Here is a 21,367-nt window from a genome sequence, read left to right as displayed (position 1 = left end):
CATCACATTAACCTAACACAATGTCACATTAAGCCTAACCACATATATGTATAGGTCAATACCGTAACTTTAAGTAATATTTTCATCAGTGAAGAGCTAACTGTGACAGCCTATAGCGATAATGACATGTAAATTATATGCAAATGAGTGAATATCCACAAAAGGGCATTAAAGTTAATACAGGGACTAAGGGGCCTATGCTATAAGCGTTCATAAGCCACTTTTCGAGCACTTATCAGCCAAAATGCCAACTGCGATTCTGTAAGCCTCTATAAGTGGGCGATAAAGGAATGAATCACCAAATTTCTCAGCCGTCAAAAAAAGATCACCGGGTGAGCGGCAATAAGCCACTTATAGGCAGGATCTGAAACTCGTGCAATTCTAGTAGCTTCGATTAGGTTAACGAGGCTAATCGCGGCACTAGAATGGAGAGTTTCTCTCAAATTCCTCACGCCAAGAAAAGTTGGCGTGAGGCTGGTGAGAAGCTGCTGAGAGGCGGCGATACAGGACTTGCAAAAAAAAATGCTTTTTTTCTGCATCGGATTGATGCCTGGGGTCTCTGGAGCTGATATCCATTCATAGAGAGAAGGTGCTTGGCATATACAGTACCAAGTTTGAGAGAGTTCCACAGGTAAAGGGCAGTGAGGGAAAAAGGTTTAAGATGAGACAGAGCAGTAGAGGTGGAATAAGTGGAAAGGAGAGAGAAATGAGGAGAGAGGAGACAAGCAGGGACATAATGACAGATCAAAGCTGATATGCTGGGAGGAGCAGACGACCATGAAGGTTGTGTAGGTTGTTGTGTAGGCTTTTGTGTACACAGGGATTTAGATGGCGGTGCTGTGAGAATTGGGAGAAAAAAATGAGGTGGCTAGATAGTAAGAAAGGTGAGAATGAGAAATCAGAAAGATAACAATTTTTCATAAATATAGGTCAAGATCATTACCTTGATGTCAGTGAGTTTGACGACGATTATGAAAGATTTGCAATTGCAACCCAAATGCTGGTTTGACTTGTAGCATTACACCTATGTATGACAGTTGGGACATCTAGGGAATGTAATACTAAAAATGTACTCATTGTCAAAGGCTTTCAATTCATTGCAAAGACATTGGAGGTATTACAGGAACTGATTGATTGATGACATAACAGTTTGAATGCAATTTATATTACCTGGATTTTTGATCTTGGTGAAAATTGTGATAAAAAGAGAAGTTGTTGTCCATGACCACATCTGTCCATGTTCTATGAAATGTTTCTCTTTTGCTCCGCAAGTAATTGAGAAGGTCACCATGACAACAATATTCAAAGATTAGATAAATAGGTCCTATTGTAAGGGGTAAAATAGAAAAAAAGAAAATTAGACTGCAAAGCAGTAACCTCAAAGTTACACATTTGATGTGCCAAATAATTTGTTCAGGACATGCCTTATTTTCTGGAAAGTAAAAATACCATCATCCACAATCCCAAACGTATGACCTAATATTGATGCATACAGTACCTCTGGCGTTTATAATATAGGTTTTTAAAAATAAATCCCAATGTATTATTAGTGTGGTCACATGTCCTCATCTTTAAATACAGCAGAGCTACTCAATTACTGTAGTGCTGCTGTCCTTTAGACATGGAGTGCAACTCAATTACCTGACAAAGTGCATGCTCCTAACAAATTCACTATATTTTCATGGTGTCCAATCTGAGTCATCATCTTTAGTTCTGACATCAATGCATCTTTTTCTGAAACATCAGGTTTTTCTGTGAAAACAAACATAAAGGAGTTCAATAATTATTCCACCAAAGCACCAGCGAGTCCAGTCTTGTGTCTGTAATAAGCATGCAATGGAACTGATTCTATTTTATAATTCTCCTGCATGTCATCCAAAGTAATGTAGTAATGTGACAGAAGGCTACATCTCCAAAAATGTGTATTCTAAAGTTACTATTTACTTAAAATGGAATGGCTCTAGAAGATACGTGGGTCTTTTTTTTTTTTTTTACTCTCTTCAAACAAATAAACTGGGAAGAAAAGAAGGAAAGGGGAGAAAAGGGTATACATGTCGACAACAATAAATTCTATAAAAATAATAATAACATGAAATTGTAAATCAAAGGAATATATGCAGATGTGCCCAGTACAATTTATTCTGACACAATATTTTCAGTATTGGACAATAGCAGGTGATGTATTCGGCGCCATGAAAAACAAAAAAGGGAGATGTTAAAAAGGGAATATTAGGATAAGTTATTTACAGTGCTTGAGTAGTACAGACCTATTCACACTATGTTTAAAAGAATCCAAGATCAATACAAGGAGACTAGAGTATTGATCTTGACGTTGGGTCCAGGGAGACCAAACCCTCTCATACACAGTAGATGGAAAATACCATTCATTTCTCCATTAAGGCTTTGTCCTAAATTAGATTTTTCACGTGGGTTATGGAGAGGATCCCAGCTCACCTCCAAAATCTTGCTATTACACATCTTGTAGTCACAAAAATGATGTGAAATAAGTTTAGCTGTATATTTATTCATGTCTAATATTGGCATACCAATGATTACAGACCAGGTACAATACAGATCTCAGTCAAATCTTTAATTAGTTTAAATATTTTCCCCACAAAAATGTCAGGTAGAGACAAGACCACCAAATGTGCGTACTAGAGCTGACTTGTCTGCAACATCTCCAACATAGATAAGACCTTGAATTGTAGTGCATATGGAGAATTTAGCCACCGACTCCCAAACTTCTGACCATTCAGTTGGATCTAACTCCTTACCTAATTCTCTTTCACCAATACAGAATGCTAGAGTCAGTGGACTAAAACATATTCAGATTATATATATGGCGGACTACTTGTTCTAAAGTGCATCTAAGCTAAGCAAAAGGGTTATACAGGTGCGCCGACGAGTATTCTAAAACTTGCCTTAAACTTGCCGTGGAAAATCTGGGGCTATCACCAACAAGATCCAGGTACATGCTGGGTACATGCTGTAAACATTTCAGTGACATTTCTGCAGCGACTAATGGCCCATCGGATTAACACAGCAGGGGTCTCAGGCAGTCCCATTCAGTTTGAATGGGACTGCCCGGGACCCCCGCTGTTAATCCGATGGGCCATTAGTCTGTCTGCAGAAATGTCACTGAAATGTTGCAGCATGTACCCAGCATGTACCCAGCATGTACCTGGGTCTTGTTGGTGATTGCCCCAGATTTGTTTTAGAATACTCGTTGGCACTATAGTACCTACAAAATGTTATTGTTTTAGTGGTATCAGAATTGTGTTATTGTATATTATAACGTAAGCAATTTTTATATATTTTTTCTACCATTTGAAATAAAAAAATGTAAACGATGTACTGTATCTTGAAATTTATTATTGAATAATACTATTTGGAAAGGAGAGGTTGGGGCTTGAGTTTAGATTCTTTATTATTTCTGTTTTGTTTGAATACCCTTTGACTTCCAGCAATAAGCAACTCAGATGTGGCAAATCCAGTTGAAGCATTTGGTACTTCCCTGACTGAGTGTGAGGATCTGTCGCATGCCCCACCCCCGTTAAGCTCCGGTCACCTGATTGGTTTCAGTCCTATTCCTGTCTACAATGCAGCTCTGCGCCTGATTGGTTCACCCTGCTATTTATGCTCAGCCTCTTCCCCCAGGAAGTTGGCTGAGCATAGTCTCACGTGATGTGTGCTGGTTGCTAGCACTTCTGCATGCCTTGCCTCGACTCTGCTGCCTTCTCCAACCCTTGACTCGACTTGTGACCTCTACGATCCGCACCTCTCCACTCTTCGACCTCGGCTTGTCATTCTACTACTCTGCTCTCTCCTCCCCTGGTAGTTGTAGCAATGTGGGAGGACCCCTCTGTCACGTATACCACTTACCTATGTTCTAAATAAAGCCTTTTTAATTTTTGCACATACAGACAAGGCAACGCGTATTCTAAGGCTTGCCTTAAACTAGCCTGGTTACACGCTGGGTACATGCTGGGTGTAACCTGGCTAGTTTAAGGCAAGTTTAAGGCATTTCTGCATTGACTAATGACCCATCGGATAAACACAGCAGGGGTCCCTGGCAGTCCCATTCAGTATGAATGGGACTGCCAGGGACCCCCGCTGTTAATCTGATGGGACATTAGTCAATGTAGAAATGCCTTAAACTTGCCTTCAACATGACCCAGCATGTACCCAGCATGTACCTGGGTATTTTTGGCGATTTCTACTGGTTTGTGTTAGAATAACCATGGGTACTACAGTACTGGTACCCCACTTTCTTATTTTTCCCATCGTGAACTACCGAGATACTGTTTGAGTGCCCTGAACATTGCTACAACTACCGCTGTTATCTTCCCGATTTCGGCGGCACCACGGAGGGGGGAGGAGGAGAAGTTCCTTCCTGCGGACGTGCTGGCTTCAGGTTCTACAAGAGTGGGACCTGGTATATATACAGGATCTACACTAGGAGGCAAGACAAGTTTTTCTTACCTCCATTATCCTACACCAAGTCCCCTCACGGAGCCAAAGTATATTGGGAATTGTCATTGTTCAATAGGAGCGCAGTCGCAGTACCACTGATATCTCCAGGACATCACACACTACCTGACTGATCTCCCGGTTAAGCTCCCCCAGATCCAGGTATTATTTCTTCTTATCTACTGAGCGCATTCCTGAGCGCAGGACAGACTCGTATTATTCTCTCCTATTCTGACCCAACTACCAACGATGATGAGTCCCGCATCCGAACGCTTGTTCATGTCGGTGTATTAATATCCTCACCTCTGCCTCATGGTTCCGACCTGTTTGTGGCGAGCATCCGTTACACTGAGAACACTAAAGTAGATTGTTTCAATATTTCCCATCCTGGCTAACTACCCGTCTTAACACAGCCTTGAAAATGTAGTTAAACCATTCTACCAAACCGTCGGTCTGTGGATGATAAACAGGAAGGTTGCAGGAAGAGTTAACCCTTTCATTACCATAGTGGTGATAACTGCTATAATAAAGAAGGGGTTAACCCATCCCGCTACCCACCCGGTAGGCCTAACCACCCACCCTGGGCCATTCACCCACCTCCTCTACCGTCAATAAACATTACAGTTCAACAACCCTAATACCCACCCCTCTACCCCCAAGCCCCCCCTCCCAACACATGCAGTACAATAATGGACAAATTCCTATTATCCAGATCTGGATAATAGCGCTTTTGCACATTAAAAATAAAACATTACCCAGCCAGCATGAAGTAAATTAAAGTTCTATTTACCCCTGACAGGATGAAGGCTGCCCTTGTCTTACTCCTCGTCCTCTGTGGGCAGCAACATTACAATCAAAAAACAAACTACTGGCCACTAACCCCTTAATCACCTTAGTGGTTAGTAACCATTATAGTAATTAAGGGGTTTGCCCCACCCTCTCCTCCCTGATACACACACGGATGGCTTAAGCACCCTCTCCTGGGCAACTACCCTCACTCCCTCCATCCATTGATTTCCACTGTGGTACACCATGCCCCCAATATTGGCATGGATTGCCACACTGGCAATGAAGGGGCACGCTAAAACAACAGAGAACTATACCAAGCATTTTCTTATACAAACTGATGCCTCAGACTTTGGTGTTGGGGCTGTGTTGAGCCAGGTGGGGGACGACGGCAATGAGCACCCTGTGGTGTATCTCAGTCGCAAACTGCTCCCCAGGGAGGTGGCATATGCCACCATTGAGAAGGAGTGCTTGGCCATTGTGTGGGCACTCAAAAAGTTCCAGCCCTATGTATATGTGAGGGCTTTCACGGTCATCCCAGACCACAATCCCCTGAGTTGGCTACAGAGGGTATCAGGGGAGAATGCCAAGTTGCTGAGATGGAGCTTGGCTTTGCAAGAATTTGAATTTACCATTCAACACAAAAAGGGCAGTGAAAACAGCAATGCTGATGGACTTTCACGCCAAGACTATCCCTCTGAGACTGAATTCATTAATGGTGCCAGCAGTGCCCCACTCCCCATTAGGGCCAGTGGGCCACAGGTCACCCATTAAGAAGGGGAGGTGTAGAGGGAGAGAGGGGGTGGCCCGGTATTAAAGGGGTTGCACCCCATTTGGCCATCCCCTGACCTCACCAGGGAGACAAGGGGTTAACTGGGCTGAGGTCCAGAACTGTGATTTAACCCCTGTTATGACATGTAAATGTGTATTCCCCTGTTTTATTATAACATCTGGTTTAATCAGTGTCTGCATCACACACACACTAGGATCCATCCGGGAGCACAAGGGTTAATAGTTGTTTAGTGATTATAGCCCTTTGTGTAATTTTCCCGCCTTTTCAGGCACCATTTTGCAGGGTCCCATAAGCCGCCATTGGAGCTCCATGGTTTTCAATGGTGAATCTTGCTGTTGGGTCCTGTTTTCTGAGAAGACCAGCAGATGGCGTCCGAGAGGAAGAGCGGCGGTTTCCCATTGTAAGTCAATGGGCCCATTGACTTCAATGGAGAATCCTCGAAAGAGCTTTCCAGGAACGAGCTGGCTGCCGTCCAAACCGCTTAACTGCAAAGCGGATACATTTTCAATAGGAGAGCTTTGATCACTTAACAAGTCAAGTTCAACGACAAGTGGCGTGGGAATAAACAGTTCTAGAGTACCTAGAAATAAAATTCTTTCTGCCCCTAGTTCCTAGACCTCCCCCCACTCGACCACAATCGGGTCCCCGTATCCTGGACCCCCGATAAGGGTCGAACCGAGAAGAGCGGGTCGTGCCATAGGTTCCAATAGCGGCGGCAGAAACGGCTCAGGAAAACGGCTAAGTGTCAAAAGCTGATATTTGGTAATCCATAGCTCCAGTTCCGGAGGGCCCAGAGGATCAGGGTTTGGGGTATCTGTAGTCACTGCTCCGGCATCTCTGCAGAACCATCCTTGACCCTCTTGGACCAACCCGACGGAGTATGGACCCCCTTGAAAGTTCGGGACTTTTCCCATAGACTCCAATGGCGGCCAAACCCCATTGACCGGCTACAGCGGAAAACCCCCATTGACTTCAACGGCGGCGTCGCCCCGTTGAAAGTCTATGGCGGGGATTCCCATAGCCGCCAACGGTGGCGGTTTGTCATTGAAAGTCTATGGCGGCGGAACCCGTTGTTTTCAATGGGGATTTAGTGAAAAAACGTGATTTAATTTACAGCGGAGATTTTTGTATTAAAATGTGAAACGGTTTTAAGTGTAATTGTGTATCTCTGGTTCCGAAGGTCATAGCAAGTCTCAAATTGGACAATAGGGTGTCCCAGTTCCAGCATTGAGAAGTGGGAAGTTTGGACCTGCTGGACCCAACGGAACCGGATATTTTAATATGTTATGTTTTATCTTTCATACTGTGTTCCAAGGTATGGGTAAAACCCAGAGGAAATTCCTTTGCATACCAGGGTAGCATATGGCCAGAAAGGCGACCCAATGTCTAGGACTTAAGTATGGTTCAAAGGATTTTGTCACCTCCACTGTTTGCATGAGGGAGGAGATTACTCAAACCAGAGCAGTCTTCAAGTGTTCCATTTCACACCTCAGAACAAAGCACATCCTGCGAGGAATCCAATCTGGTAGACTAGCTGGCATTCCTGATGCAGAGGAGGGGTTACAGAAATGAGAACCCAGAGCTCTACTGCGCATGTACAAACTAGCAGGGGGGCATGTGTCAAAATGTGTTCCCACGTTAATGAGTGGCTAGAGTTAATTGAAAACCAATCCACTGTACTCAATGTTAAGGATAGGGCACAAAAGGTTTATAAACTGGTTTTCACCCTTTATCCTTGGTTTTCTGATATCATCTGATTGTTACCTGATTGCGAGAGAATTGCTATGCTTCATACTTCTCATTCCCCAACCCCAAAGTAAGTGTACTTCTTGTCTGTTACTGTATTATTCGTGTGTTCACCTATCCAAAGGAATAAATATACTTTATTATATCTAAGCCTCGTTCAGTTCAACCCAGTGATTTGTGTAATCTTAATACCTGTGACAGGCTATCGTCACACTGGATAATAGGAATTTTTCCCATTACAGTGTGTATTGGTATTGGGTGGGAGGGAAGGGGGAATAGAGAGGGGGAGGTTGTATTGATTTTTATTGTATAGCACTGTCATGGTTTTTTGACTTAGGAAAAGCACTATTAGCATCTTTGGCTAATAGCACTTTTACCCATTCCTGTGTGGTGTTGTTGGTACACGGGTTGGGTGAAGCTTGTAGTTGCCCCGGGGTGGGTGTTTAGGCCTTGATGGAGGGTAGCGTGAGGGTTAACACCATCATTACCTTAGCGGTTGTAACCGCTAAGGTAATGAAGGGGTCAATGTCTACTCTCCCGCAAGGCCTAAACACCCACCTTGGGGCAACTACAGGCTTCACCTACCCCCTGTACCAAAAACAAAGAAGTGCCTGCTATTTAACCCATTCATTACCTTAGCGATGATCAGTCACTACTCAGCACCATGAATCATTTGGATTATTGTTTATTTTATGATAAACCTTATTGTACCACTGGATACCAGCATTGACACTCTATGTTCCTCCCTTTTTAGATTTCTTCAGTGATATCTGGTTCATATATTGTAAGTTTGACTGAATTAAATGTCAAGTTTTAACATTACTGTGGCTTGCAGCCAAGAAACCGTATTTATTTGAGCATATCTCTTTCACACTCTTTATTTTGTAAGTGATGGTCATAGTTTCATTAGTAGAAATACCATAGATGTACTATACAGTACGTGGATCATTTGTGGGAAAAACAATGTCATATATTTCAAATGACTCATTTTGATGTGTTGTCATTTTCATAACAGTTCACACATATTCAGCTTTCCCCCTCAGTACCACTAGTGCTAACAATAAGCAATAAGGCCGTGTGATTTCTGCATTCCTATTTAAGGTTAGGAGAAACAGACAGATGCACTGTGCTAAGTAATAACTAGGGTTGCCAGGTGGCTTGTCCAAAAAAACTGGACACAATGGTGAAAGGTGCGACGCGCTTGAGACACACACACACACATACACACACCCCTCTCTCAGCTCCATGGTGTTTCCTCCTCTCCTTGGTCCCATCCCCAGGCTCCTGACACCTCATCCTGATTGGCTGCATTACCCAGCAACAACCAATCAGGATGGAGGAAGCTGTCCAGCCTCATAGAAGCAGCCCTGCTCTCTCCCTGCTCGGGAAAATCCTGCGGCCCCTCAAGCCAATCAGGTCACTATGTCCAGAGAGGTAATACCGGTATACACATACATGTCCAGTATTAAATCTACATTTTTACTGGATAGCGTGTCCAAATACAGGACAGTCCAGTTCAATACTGGACACCTGGCAACCCTAGTAATAACTACCAAAGTTATCTCCTTTATTTTTTAATTCTACTCCGATAATATCATCCGTAGAAAAGGTTTATCAGAATGATCAGTGAGAGAAAGACTTCTAACAAATTATATGTGTGGAGTAACATTATCAAGTGCAAAATAAAAAGATTAATGATAGTCTACTTGATACTCACACTCTTCTCTATGGGCATAATTTTACAATAGTACAACTCTAAAAATGGGTATATCCTGACTGTGAATGCTTGCTTTTCTTTTTGCACCATGGGCATTAATAAATACAGAGATAACAAAATTGTTTAGTATTTAGAGAAAAAAAATGCACATGCAGAAGAATTATCGCTTTAAATAGAATGCTCTTTGCATTGATCTCCTACCTTTCAACATTTTGACAGCCACCTGGATAGAGACCCCGGGCTTGCTAATACCATACGCAGTGGCATTCAGCACTTTTCCAAAGGCACCGGAGCCAAGAACCTTCCCTAAAGTTCACAAAGTAGAATTAGTTTCTTTACATTATATGATGGACTTACAAAACATGGGGGTTTCATAGCAATCGACAAAGTCTCACCAAGCTCCAGATTTTCTGTTGGAAACTCCCATTTTAAATCATACTCCAAAACACTGAAATCAATGTATATGTATTCGTTATCTGAAGGGCCAATGTATTGTATCATTTGTAGCTGGCTCTCGTATCTGTATTGCTTTCAGTAACAGAAAAAAAAAAAAACAACAGATTGAAGCGCAAAAAATATATACCTCAAAAACCTTCCTCATAAACAAATATATTTTTGAAAGAATTAGTTGTTACCTTTTTGTACTTGTTAAAAACCAGTGCAATTAACAATACAATACACAGGGCACAACATCCAGTTGCAATAGGGAAAATAAAGTTATTTTGCACTTGTTGAATGGACTTCACATCTGCAAAGAACAAAGACAGGTCTAATAAATAACAGGTTTGAGTTTATGTTGTGGTAAATGACAAACTGCGTCAGAGATGCTATAGTACTGTATAAGGTGATTTGTCTTCTACTGGGTTTACTAAAGGTGCAAGTTAGGGGTTTAGCTAAGTTTGAAGTTGTTTAGCTGAAAATGACACCGTTTGTTGGTTGACAGCAGATCACCAAATTTGAAATGTTATACGATAATGACCTCATTAAGCTAGATCCAATTAAAGCCAGATTTACTAAATGGTGCTTAGAAAATCACTTTATACATAAGACTTCATATCTAATGCCTTCCCTCACAAGATGCTTTAAATGATAAGTCCCATTTAGCAGCACATTCAGTAATGACACATGATGATGATGAGGTGATTGTATGAAATGTAGATTTGTAGTAGACGTGCAGCTTTCATAATATGAAAAATGGTATTGCATCCTTTCTAAAATTAAGTACGCTCAATTTAAATATGTAATAACAAATACATTGATCATTTGCCTTGGATATAATCGTTTCTTATTTTTTTTGAAGTCCAGCTTCATTCTCTTAGGAGTAGATCCTCAGAAGTATGTATGTCTATATTTATATAGAGCCATTAATATACACAGCGCTTCACAGTAGTAATACACATGACAATCATATAAATAACAAATAATACAAATAACAGATCATGGGAATAAATGCTTCAGACATAAAAATTAACATTTAGGAAGAGGAGTCCCTGCTCCGAAGAGCTTACAGTCTAATTGGTAGGTAGGAAGAACGTACAGAGACAGTAGGAGGGCATTCTGGTAAATGTGTCTGCAAGGGGCCAAGCTTTATGTATCATGTGTATAGTACTGTATTAGCCACGGAGCAGGTGTGTTTTAAAGTGGGTCTTAAAGGTGGATAGAGTGGGTGCTAGTCGGGTATTGAGGGGCAGGGCATTCCAGAAGTGCAGGGCAGTCAGTGAGAAAGGTTTAAGGCGGGAGAGAGCTTTAGATACAAAGGGGGTAGAGAGAAGACGTCCTTGAGCGAAACACAAGAATCTGGATGGTGCATAACGAGAAATTAGGGCTGAGATGTAAGGAGGGGCAGAAGAGTGTAAAGCTTTAAACGTGAGGAGGAGAAATGAGTGTGTGATGTGGGATTTGATCGGAAGCCAGGAGAGGGATTTCAGCAGGGGAGACGCTGAGACAGATCTAGGAAAGAGTAGAGTGATTCTGGCAGCAGCATTTAGGATAGATTGTAGGGGAGACAGGTGAGAGGCAGGAAGGCCGGACAGCAGGAGGTTACAGTAATCAAGACGGGAGAGAATGAGGGCCTGAGTCAGAGTTTTAGCAGTAGAGCAACAGAGAAAAGGGCGTATCTTTGGAATATTGCGAAGGAAAAAGCGACAGGTTTTAGATACGTTTTGAATGTGAGAGGAGAATGTGAGAGAGGAGTCGAGTGTGACCCCTAGGCAGCGTGGTTGCGCTACTGGGTGTATGACGGAACTTTCAACAGTAATGTGGAAGGAGCTAGTGGGGCCAGGTCTGGGATGAAATAGGAGGAGCTCTGTTTTTGACATGATGAGTTTAAGTAGGCGGAGGGCCATCCATGTGCATGTGGATGCAATGTCTTGTATATACTGTATACCCTGTTCACTTATGTAACTGTATTTATAACCATGTATTATTTGTCATGATAACTCTATGCCAAGGACATACTTTAAAACGAGAGGTAATTCTCAATTTATTACTTCCTGGTAAAACATTTTATAAATATATTTATAAATATATAAATCCAGGATGATATCACAGAGAGACATTCAGAAACTTTGGTCTGTACAGCAGGTGTAAGGTCAGGGTTTAAGAAGTCTGGTAAATCTGGGTTACTTATTTGGTGTTACCTAAACAGGTAACATCCATTAGCTTCCCTGAGTTTAACGGGAATTCACTAAACTAAATATATGCGAAACCAACGGCCATTAGTAATCTCATTAGCATACGGTTAACGCCATGTTAAGTTAGCACCGCTTTGCGTTAGCTTCAAATAACGTGGCGTTAAGCCTGTCTTACCCAAAGATGGCGCTACTTCCATGCAGACCCTGAATAAGTGTTTAAGTGAAGTAATAAAACAGAAGACAGGAGCAGGAAAGAGCCCTGTAAATAACAATATGATAGTTAAATCATACTTAACTGTGGTCTTACACTCACCCAGACGCTGGAAAATGCCTATTTCAGGATCTTGATGTGAGTAACGCCACATTATGCAATGAACTAACTAATGTAACGTTAAATCCCTGTGTTAACTATAACAGAGCTCTGGGGACATGCGTTGTTAGCAGGAAAGTCTCTTTTGCATATCGTTAGCACTAGCGCAAGGTCTCATTATGGATGAAAACAGCACTCGTTTGAAGATCCCTGTTAACACGTTAACTTCAGTTAACGTATCATTGTAACATGTGCTCACCACAAACAAAGCGGGACCGCGGTGCTGAGGTGGGGATATTGATAGCCACCGAACTGTAACCGAGCGGCCACGTCCGGAGTGCAGAGTGGTAGTCGTGTAGCTGGGTCAGGGTAGGAGAAGTCAGATTGGTGGAGGTACTTGCCGTGGTCTAGGAGTGGAGACATCGGATTGTCGTTGTGCGGTGCCGGGGTCCAGGGGTATAGAATGTAGAGTAGTCGTATCCGTAGCCGTGGTCCAGGGGTCAGAGAAGGCAGGAGTCCAGGGGCAAGATGAGATAAAAATACAGGGAGCAAGACAAGGCAAAGGCAGGGCAGCAAAGGACTGAGGTACGCACAAGTCAATAGAACAGCGTTTATGCTCAGCCAGTTTGCAAGAGGACTGGCTGAGACTATAAGGAACAGGCAACCAATGGAGAAGCAGCAGGTGGCTGTGAGCAATGAGTAATCACAGGTAGACTGTGTACTGGTAGGCAGGGGCGGAGTGAGTAGCAGCTGTGGAATAGTTGAGTGAATTAACCCCATGTTTACCTGTGTCCGCGCGGCATCTGTGCATAGCTTGCGTGCGCCGTGCGTTGCTCATGTCGTCACGGGAATGGAGCCTGGAGACGGTCCTTTTGCTGTTTCTCTTCCTAGCAGCGCGGCACCTGTGTGCATGTTAAGGCTGATGCGTGTCACTCGTGACGTTGTGAGGTAAGTCATGGAGGCGGGGCTTAAGCCCAATCCTGACAGTACCCCCCCTTAAGGGGCGACCTCCGGGCGTCCCATGGATGGTTTAGAGGGGTACCTCCGATGAAAGGCCTGAATTAGCCTATGAGCATGTACATGATCGCGGGGAATCCATGAGCGTTCCTCGGGGCCGAAGTCCCTCCAATGGACCAGGTACAGTAGTGGAGTCTACCCCTGGTAATTCTGGAATCCAGAACAGATTGCACCTCAAATTCTTGTTGGCCTTCAATCAGGAGAGGCTTAGGAGGAGACGTCGAAGCAGGAAACTGAGAATCTTGGATAAAGGGTTTGAGAAGAGAGGTGTGGAAGACCGAATGAATCCTCAAAGATGCTGGCAACCACAGCCGGTAGGCCACCGGATTGACCCTCTCGATGAAATGGGCCGATAAACCTGGGTGCCAATTTTGCAGTAGGAGCCTTCAATCGAATATTCTTCGTGGACAGCCATACATTTTGTCCTGGAATGTAAGTAGGTGCTTCATGGCAATGCCGGTCGGCCTGCCTCTTCTGTATGGAAACTGCCTTTCTGAGGTTCTCCTGAATCTTACTCCATGATTCTTGAAGATGCAGAATCCTATTATCTGCTGGTACCCCGGATCCAGGTGCTGCAGTAGGAAGCGCTAAGGGATGGAAACCGAAGTTAGAAAAGAATGGTGAGTCCTGTGTCCCTGAGTCGACTCATTCCGTAGGTTGTTATGGGAAAATTCGGCCCACGGCAAGAGATCTACCCAATTGTCCTGGGCATCGCAAATGAAGCAGCGAATGAACTGCTAAAGTAATTGGTTTGTTCGCTCCGCCTGGCCATTAGTCTGAGGGTGATAGCTGGAAGAAAAGTGTAGGGAGATCCCTAGTTGTTTGCAGAAGGCACGCCAGAACTTCGAGATAAATTGTGAACCTCGATCAGATACAATGACTTGGGGAGCCCCATGAAAGCGAACACTTCTTTGATAAAGATCTTGGATAATTTGAGGGCATTAGGTAAGCCTTTAAGAGGAACGAAATGGGCCTGTTTTGAGAGCGGTCGATATCGACCAAAATTTTATTTTTTCCTTTGGTCACCGGTAGCTCCACGATGAAATCCATGGAGAGATGAGTCCATGGGCGATCAGGGATCGGAAGAGGTTGAAGCAAGCCTAATGGTCTGTTACGGGAGGTTTTATTTTCTGGACACGTAGCACATGCGGTAACGAAATTCTCTATGTCCTTATGCATCCCTGGCCACCAGAAGGTCCTTTCTAAAAGATCAATCGTCCTCCTAGTACCTGGATGACCGGAACTCTTGGATGAATGACCCCATTCCAGTACCTTCATGCGAAATGCTGGTGCCGTGAATAAGCATCCCTGTGGCACCTTGAGATCCTCCGGAATATGAGATTGCGTTTGTGTGATGTCTTGTAAAGGGTCGAATGTATTAGCTGAAAGTATACATGCTGGGGGGAGTATGGTCACATGTCGATCTTCTGCCTTGTCCTCTACCAGGAATTGTTGAGAGAGAGCGTCTGCCTTTACATTCTTAGAGCCTGGTAGATACGAAATAATGAAATTAAAACGGGAGAAAAATAATGACCATCGCGCCAGTCGTGACCCCAAGCAACGTGCACCTTCGATATATAATAAGTTCTTATGATCTGTCAGTATGGTGATAGGATTGTCCGTGCCCTCGAGCAAATGCCTCCATTCTTCTAAAGCTATCTTTATGGCCAAAAGTGCGCGATTGCCAACATCGTTGTTTTGTTTAGAGGACGAAAACCTCTTGGAAAAAAATGCACAAGGGTGAATTCTGGCCTGAGGATTCTTTCTTTGGTACAATACCGCTCCGGCACTGACATCAGAAGCATCCACCTCGAGCGTGAAGGATCGGGATGCACAAGCACAGGAGCTGACATGAAGGCTTTCTTCAGTCTTCCAAATGCCTGAATGGCTGCAGAGGACCAAAGCTCAGGATTGGCTCCTTTTTGTGTCAGTGCCATAATAGGTGCTACAACGGAGGAAAAATCTTGGATGAATCTCCGATAATAGTTAGCGAAACCTAAGAACCGTTGTACAGTTTTGAGAGTCATGGGACAAGGCCAATCCACCACTGCCTTCACTTTAGCTGGGTCCATGGCAAGACAAGTGTCGGAGATGATGTACCCCAAAAAGGATGTCGTAGTCTGATGGAAGTGGCATTTCTCCAATTTGGCGAATAGATCATTCTCCTGTAATCAGTGGAGCACCTGTTTAACATGTCCTGGATGTTCCCGTGTGGTCTTGGAGAAGTTCAGTATGTCATCCAGGTAGAATATAATATATAGATCGAGAAGATCTCTAAAAACTTTGTTTACAAAGTCCTGAAATACGGCAGGCGCATTACAAAGACCGAAAGGCATCACTAGATACTCATAATGTCCGTCCCGAGTGTTAAAGGCTGTCTTCCACTCATCCCCCTGACAAATTCTTACCAGGTTGTATGCTCCACGTAGATCTAACTTGGTAAATATGGTGGACCCCTGTAGTCTGTCGAATTGCTCAGAAATCAATGGAAAAGGATATCGATTCATGATAGTGATTTTATTGAGTCCCCAGTAATCGATACAAGGTCTGAGCGATCCATCCTTTTTCTTCACGAAGAAGAAACCCTCACCGGGTGCGATGAAGAATTGTGAATAAACCCCCTCTGTAAGTTTTCCTGGATGTAATACTTCATGGCCCTGGTCTCCGGAGGTGAAAACGGATAAGAACCTCCCCACGGGGGAATAGCGCGAGTCAGTCGAATGCCCGGCAATTCCTCGGCTTGGGCCTTGTCGAAGACGGCACAAAATTCTGAGTAGATGTCAGGCAACTGGCCGTTTACCTGTTCCGGTACTGATACCCCACCTAGGTTATTGGAAGGGATCAAGCAATTCTGGAGGCAATGAGGGCTCCACTGGAGGGGCAGCACCTCTGTCAAGTCATTAAGGGGGTTATGTGTTTGAAGCCAAGGTAGTCTCAAAATGACGTTGACTGAAGGCATATGAATGGCGTCCAGTTGAATTGTCTCGGTGTGGTTCTCTCCAATCTGTAATTGAAAGGGGATGGTTGGAAGGGATATGAAGGCGGGTTGTAAGGGTCGACCATTGATGGCTTCCAAGCCTATGGGGTGAGCCTTATATATCAAAGGAATCTTGTTTCTCTCAGCGAACCCTTGATCAATGAAGTTCCCACCTGACCCAGAGTCCAAGAAGGCACGTGTAGTGGTCCTGAAGTTGTCCCCGAGTAGGGTGATGCGAATGAAGATTCTAGTTGAAAGTTTGGGAGGAGAAGAAGATACGGTTCCCAGTGTGACCCTCCCAGCTCTCACTGGGATTTGGCGTTTCCCATTTGAGAGGAAAGGCAATTACCAGGTGTCCAGAGTTACCACAGTAGAGGCAGAGACCGGCATTATGTTGGCGCTGTTTCTCGTCAGCTGACAAAGCCAGGGGAGGAAGGTTAACAACGCCTGTGGATTGCGTAAGAAGAGGCTGCGTACCTTGTACCTTGTTATCCTCTCCTGAAGCCGGATACAAAGTGCTACGAGGTCCTCTAGATCGGTGGTGCGTTCTTGTGATGCAAGTTCATCCTTAAGTCTTTCGGACAAGCCTTGCCAGAAGGCCGCGGTCAGGGCCTCGTTGTTCCCGACTATCTTGGTGGCGATGGTCCAGAATTCGACCGCGTCCCGGGCCACAGGATGGTTAGTTTAAGAAAAATTAAAAAGGGAAGAGGCGGCAGTTACCTTGCGTCGAGATGTATCAAATACCATGCAAAATTCCTTAGTGAAACATGTGATGTCACTGGTGAGGTCTGGCCTCTGCTCCCAGATGGGAGAAGCCCACACCAAAGCGTCATCTGTTAGCAAGGATACAATGTACGCCACCTTAGATCGCTGAGACAGAAAGCGAGATGGCAATAGTTTCAAAGTGAATAGAATATTGGTTCAAAAAGTCGCGACAGCCCAGAGGATCGCTGCCGTAGAGGTTGGGAGTAGGTAGATGTGGTTCAGAGGCTGCGGTCATTGGAATGGGTGCTGGGACAAGAGTTGCTGGGGGCATAGAGTGAGAGGGGTCACCTTGGGTCTGGTCAGTAATGGCTTGAACCGAGTGGTGGAGTTGCTCCATATGTTGGTCATTTTGTGCCAAGTATTTTACCTGCTTCTCAAACATGTTGACATGGGTGTGCAAAAGTCGGCTCACCTCAGCGGGGTACATGTTTACTGGGCTGAGCATACCGTAATGTGTGCTCACCACAAACAAGGCGGGACCGCGAGGCTGAGGTGGGGATGTTGGTAGCCACCGAACTGTAACCGAGCAGCCATGTCCGGAGTGCAGAGTGGTAGTGGTGTAGCTGGATCAGGGTAGGAGAAGTCAGATTGGTTGAGGTACTTGCCGTGGTCTAGGAAAGGAGAGATCAGATTGTCGTTGTGCGGTGCCGGGGTCCAGGAGTATAGAATGTAGAGTAGTAGTATCCGTAGCCATGGTCCAGGGGTCAGAGAAGGCAGGAGTCTGGGTGCAAGCTGAGATAAAAATACAGGGAGCAAGACAAGGCAGAGGTAGGACAGCAAAGGATTGAGGTAAGCACAAGTCACCAGAACAGAGTTTATGCTCAGCCAGTTTGCAAGAGGACTGGCTGAGACTATAAGGAACAAGCAGCCAATGGAGAAGCAGCAGGAGGCTGTGAGCAATGAGTAATCACAGGTAGACTGTGTACTGATAGGCAGGGGCAGACTGAGTAGCAGCTGTGGAATAGTTGAGTGAATTAACCCCATGTTTACCTGTGTCCGCACAGCGTCTGCGCGTAGCTAGCGTGCGCCGTGCTTTGCCCATGTCATCACGGGAATGGAGCCTGGAGACGGTCCCTTCGGTGTTTCCCTTCCAAACAGCGCGGCGCCTGCGTGCAGGTTGCGGCTGACGCCTGTTATTCGTGACTTCGCGAGGTAAGTCACGGGGGCGGGGCCTAAGCCTGATCCTGACAATCATTAAATATTTCACATACTTCTGAGGATCTACCCTTTGGTTATAACATTTTTTTCTTCATGCTGCATCTGATGTCATCTGATACTGAGTCACTTTCTCTGAAATCTTTAAACATAAAACATGCTCATGAAGATTTGAGAAGACATCTAAAAAAATTAGAAAGACACTGAATAAGTCACTGAAATAGGGGGCATAGTTTAAAGATGGGCTATTTTGAGATCAGAGTCCGAGACAAGCACTTATATTAAATGTTCTACACTATAAGACTAGTATACCGAGTTGATTAAAACTGTCCTCTCACATGATGACTGGAAACTGAATCCAATAGGAATAAAACCGCACTCCACAGGGCTCTACAAATGTAGAAAAGAGCGTTTACATTTTACAGAGTGGACAGATCAACGTCTTGGTCCTAACATTGACCCGTGTCAAGAGGACCGAAACGTCGATCTGTCTACATTTGTAAAGCCCTGTGGAGTGCCGTTTTTACCTATTGGATCCAGTTTGCAGTAGATACCCCCTTTGAGTGCAACCATGCACCCGGGGCAATTCAAGAGATGAAGTGAGTGCTCCTACTTTTGAAGGTGTTCTCACAAGATGATCCAGCAGAGTTCATTGCACAGCAACAGACAGAAAACGTTCCTGTCATATTAGTTAAATCCACGGTGCTATTTGATTTCCAGTTGTCAATTTTTCTTTCTGGTATTCCGTATGTAATGCCCTCCATGATGTCATCTGTGCAACTTTAAAGAAATACTGTAATTAGTCTAAGACTCGTGTAATGAGCTCTGCCTGAAGAGGCCACTGTCACAGAAAGAGATGGCTGTGAACTTACTTGAAAGAGACATCATCACTTTTCTTCCATGTCAAAGTGGATATAGGATAACCGTAGGAAACACACGTGATAAGATCTGCCTTGGAAGTTATATGTACTTTAGGCTTTTCTAGAAGAAAATAATAAACAAATAAATATACAGTACATACAAATTATTTAAAAACAAGTTCCTGGATAAGTGATGATTGTTCTTTTTGATATTATATTGACTATAATAATAATCTGCTTGTGATGAAGACATCTATAGCAATCACCTCAATTAAAGACCATACATTATCCCTTTGCTGCGGGATACCAATTTTTATCCGAGAACATTATATAACATAACACACTTAATACTGTCTTGATCTAGGAATAAAGTAAGCCCTAAATACTCGGGTAACAGATAAATACATATTGCATTAAAAGTTTATTTACTCACGTAGTATATTCAAAGTAAATGTTTTGTTGAGATGCACATCGCCATTTTCTACGTAGAATATATATTCTCCAGGTACATAGTTATGATTACAGTACTTCGACATGCTATTCAACAAATGAGAAGCACACAGTATTTCCAGTTAGGTGGGTTCCGAAGTCTGCAAGTAACTTGCTTTCAAATGCTTTTCCTTTTGTTAGTTCCAGCAATTATTACCCATAGTAAAATTCTCTAATGCACAATACAATCTTCAAATGATCTTCATTATGACATTCAGCTTTATATCGATATCAGTTGTAATAAACATTATTTTTTTTACGATACAGAAAATCAAATCTCCTCAGCACCCCTTTGGTGGAACACAATTGATATCAACATTGTAACTTCTTGCTGTAACTTGGGGCTTGTCATGGTAACAGGCTTTGCACTCTTAGCTTTTAATGGACAAGTTCTCCCTGATTGAAAAAATAAATAAATAAACAAAATTGTGTGTGTGTGCGTGTGTGTAAGGAAGGGGTCTCCGGAGCTGAGCCGCGGTTATTTCAGGGAAGGTGCTGCCAGTAACATACCCTCTAGTTGAAACAAAATGCCCTTGAAATCACCTGTGTTACGTGGACCAATAAGAATCCGCAATGTCATCTATTGCCGCTTCCAATCGGCCCGCGTGATGCACAAATTTAAATACCAGTTACAAACCAGTGGCTCCTTCCCAGTGAGTATCTCAGAAACCAGGGTATTCCCAGAACTGAAATTAACACCGTTCAGCTCTGGGGACCCCCTGCTTCCCATCTATGCTCTTAATAAAAAAAAGTTACATTATCAATAAGTATTAAGAAAACATTAAAATAGCACAAAAATGCAGAAAGCGGCATTTATAAATGCAATCTCTGCCATCGATAAAGTTTTAACATACTGTAGGAGGGATTGCTCCTTTTAGATATACAGTACACGAGAAAATGGAATTCAGTTAGATTATTTTCCATTGTATTTATTAATGTTTCGTTTTATTGTATTTACTTGTAGCTGATTTGTAGTTTTAAAAATCTTAATATTAGTTAACTTAGAGAAAAGGGAAAAAAAGGTAATTTTATACTCTGTTTGAAAAGATGCAAGCAAGTATAGTCCGAGCATATGAGATTTAAAGCAGCAGCCAACCCAACATTGAGTATTTTTTTCTTACAGTGTAAGAACCAGAGAATCCCCTGAACCACGGTGCTCATAGGTCTGGGGTCCCATCAATTGCCAAGATAATACATTTTTTATTTGTGGCAGTACTTGCTAGGAACAACAAAGATGGCGACAGGGTCATCCAGTTGGCAGTTCCAATCTCATTTCACAATGATGTCACAACTTTCTACTGGCCACCAGTTACCATATTGTTTCTCCTGGGCAATCATTCTTGTAAAGGAATTTCCAAATGAAATATCTCATGAAGCAGAGAGTCCCTGTAGCCGAAGGTGCTGAGATTCAGCTTCATGGGACCCCCGTCACCGGGGCAAGTTGCATGAGTGCAAACATGACTGCCCCGGCGCCGGAGGATTATCGCTGTTGGGGGGACCAATTCAGAAGCCTGTCTCCCTCTCCCACACACCATTGCCACAGCAACACTACCTCCTCAGTCACTGCTTTTTCAACCGAGGTTCCTGAGACAGTGAGTCCTGCTATATCTGTATATATGTAAGATGAACATTAAGAGCTATGAACAGGA

General features: G+C 43.6%; 1 protein-coding gene across 2 annotated transcripts in view; it reads right to left on the bottom strand.

Annotated features, from left to right (window-relative positions):
* FLT3 (fms related receptor tyrosine kinase 3) overlaps positions 1-21,367 on the bottom strand; it is a 121,319-nt gene that overhangs the window by 23,811 nt on the left and 76,141 nt on the right. For both annotated transcript variants that reach the window (XM_075592184.1, XM_075592185.1), the window contains exons 10-17: positions 19,663-19,766; positions 19,242-19,350; positions 18,983-19,149; positions 10,148-10,260; positions 9,908-10,040; positions 9,714-9,818; positions 1,642-1,752; positions 1,171-1,324 (exon numbers count right to left, since the gene is read on the bottom strand). In XM_075592184.1, the coding sequence (XP_075448299.1) occupies positions 1,171-1,324; positions 1,642-1,752; positions 9,714-9,818; positions 9,908-10,040; positions 10,148-10,260; positions 18,983-19,149; positions 19,242-19,350; positions 19,663-19,766 (996 nt within the window). The remainder of the gene's footprint in view (positions 1-1,170; positions 1,325-1,641; positions 1,753-9,713; positions 9,819-9,907; positions 10,041-10,147; positions 10,261-18,982; positions 19,150-19,241; positions 19,351-19,662; positions 19,767-21,367) is intronic.

This window comes from Ascaphus truei, chromosome 3 (genome assembly GCF_040206685.1).
Source record: "Ascaphus truei isolate aAscTru1 chromosome 3, aAscTru1.hap1, whole genome shotgun sequence".
Lineage (NCBI taxonomy): Eukaryota > Metazoa > Chordata > Amphibia > Anura > Ascaphidae > Ascaphus > Ascaphus truei.
The sequence above is the reverse complement of the archived record's forward strand: the minus strand, read 5'-3'. Positions and strand labels throughout refer to the sequence as shown.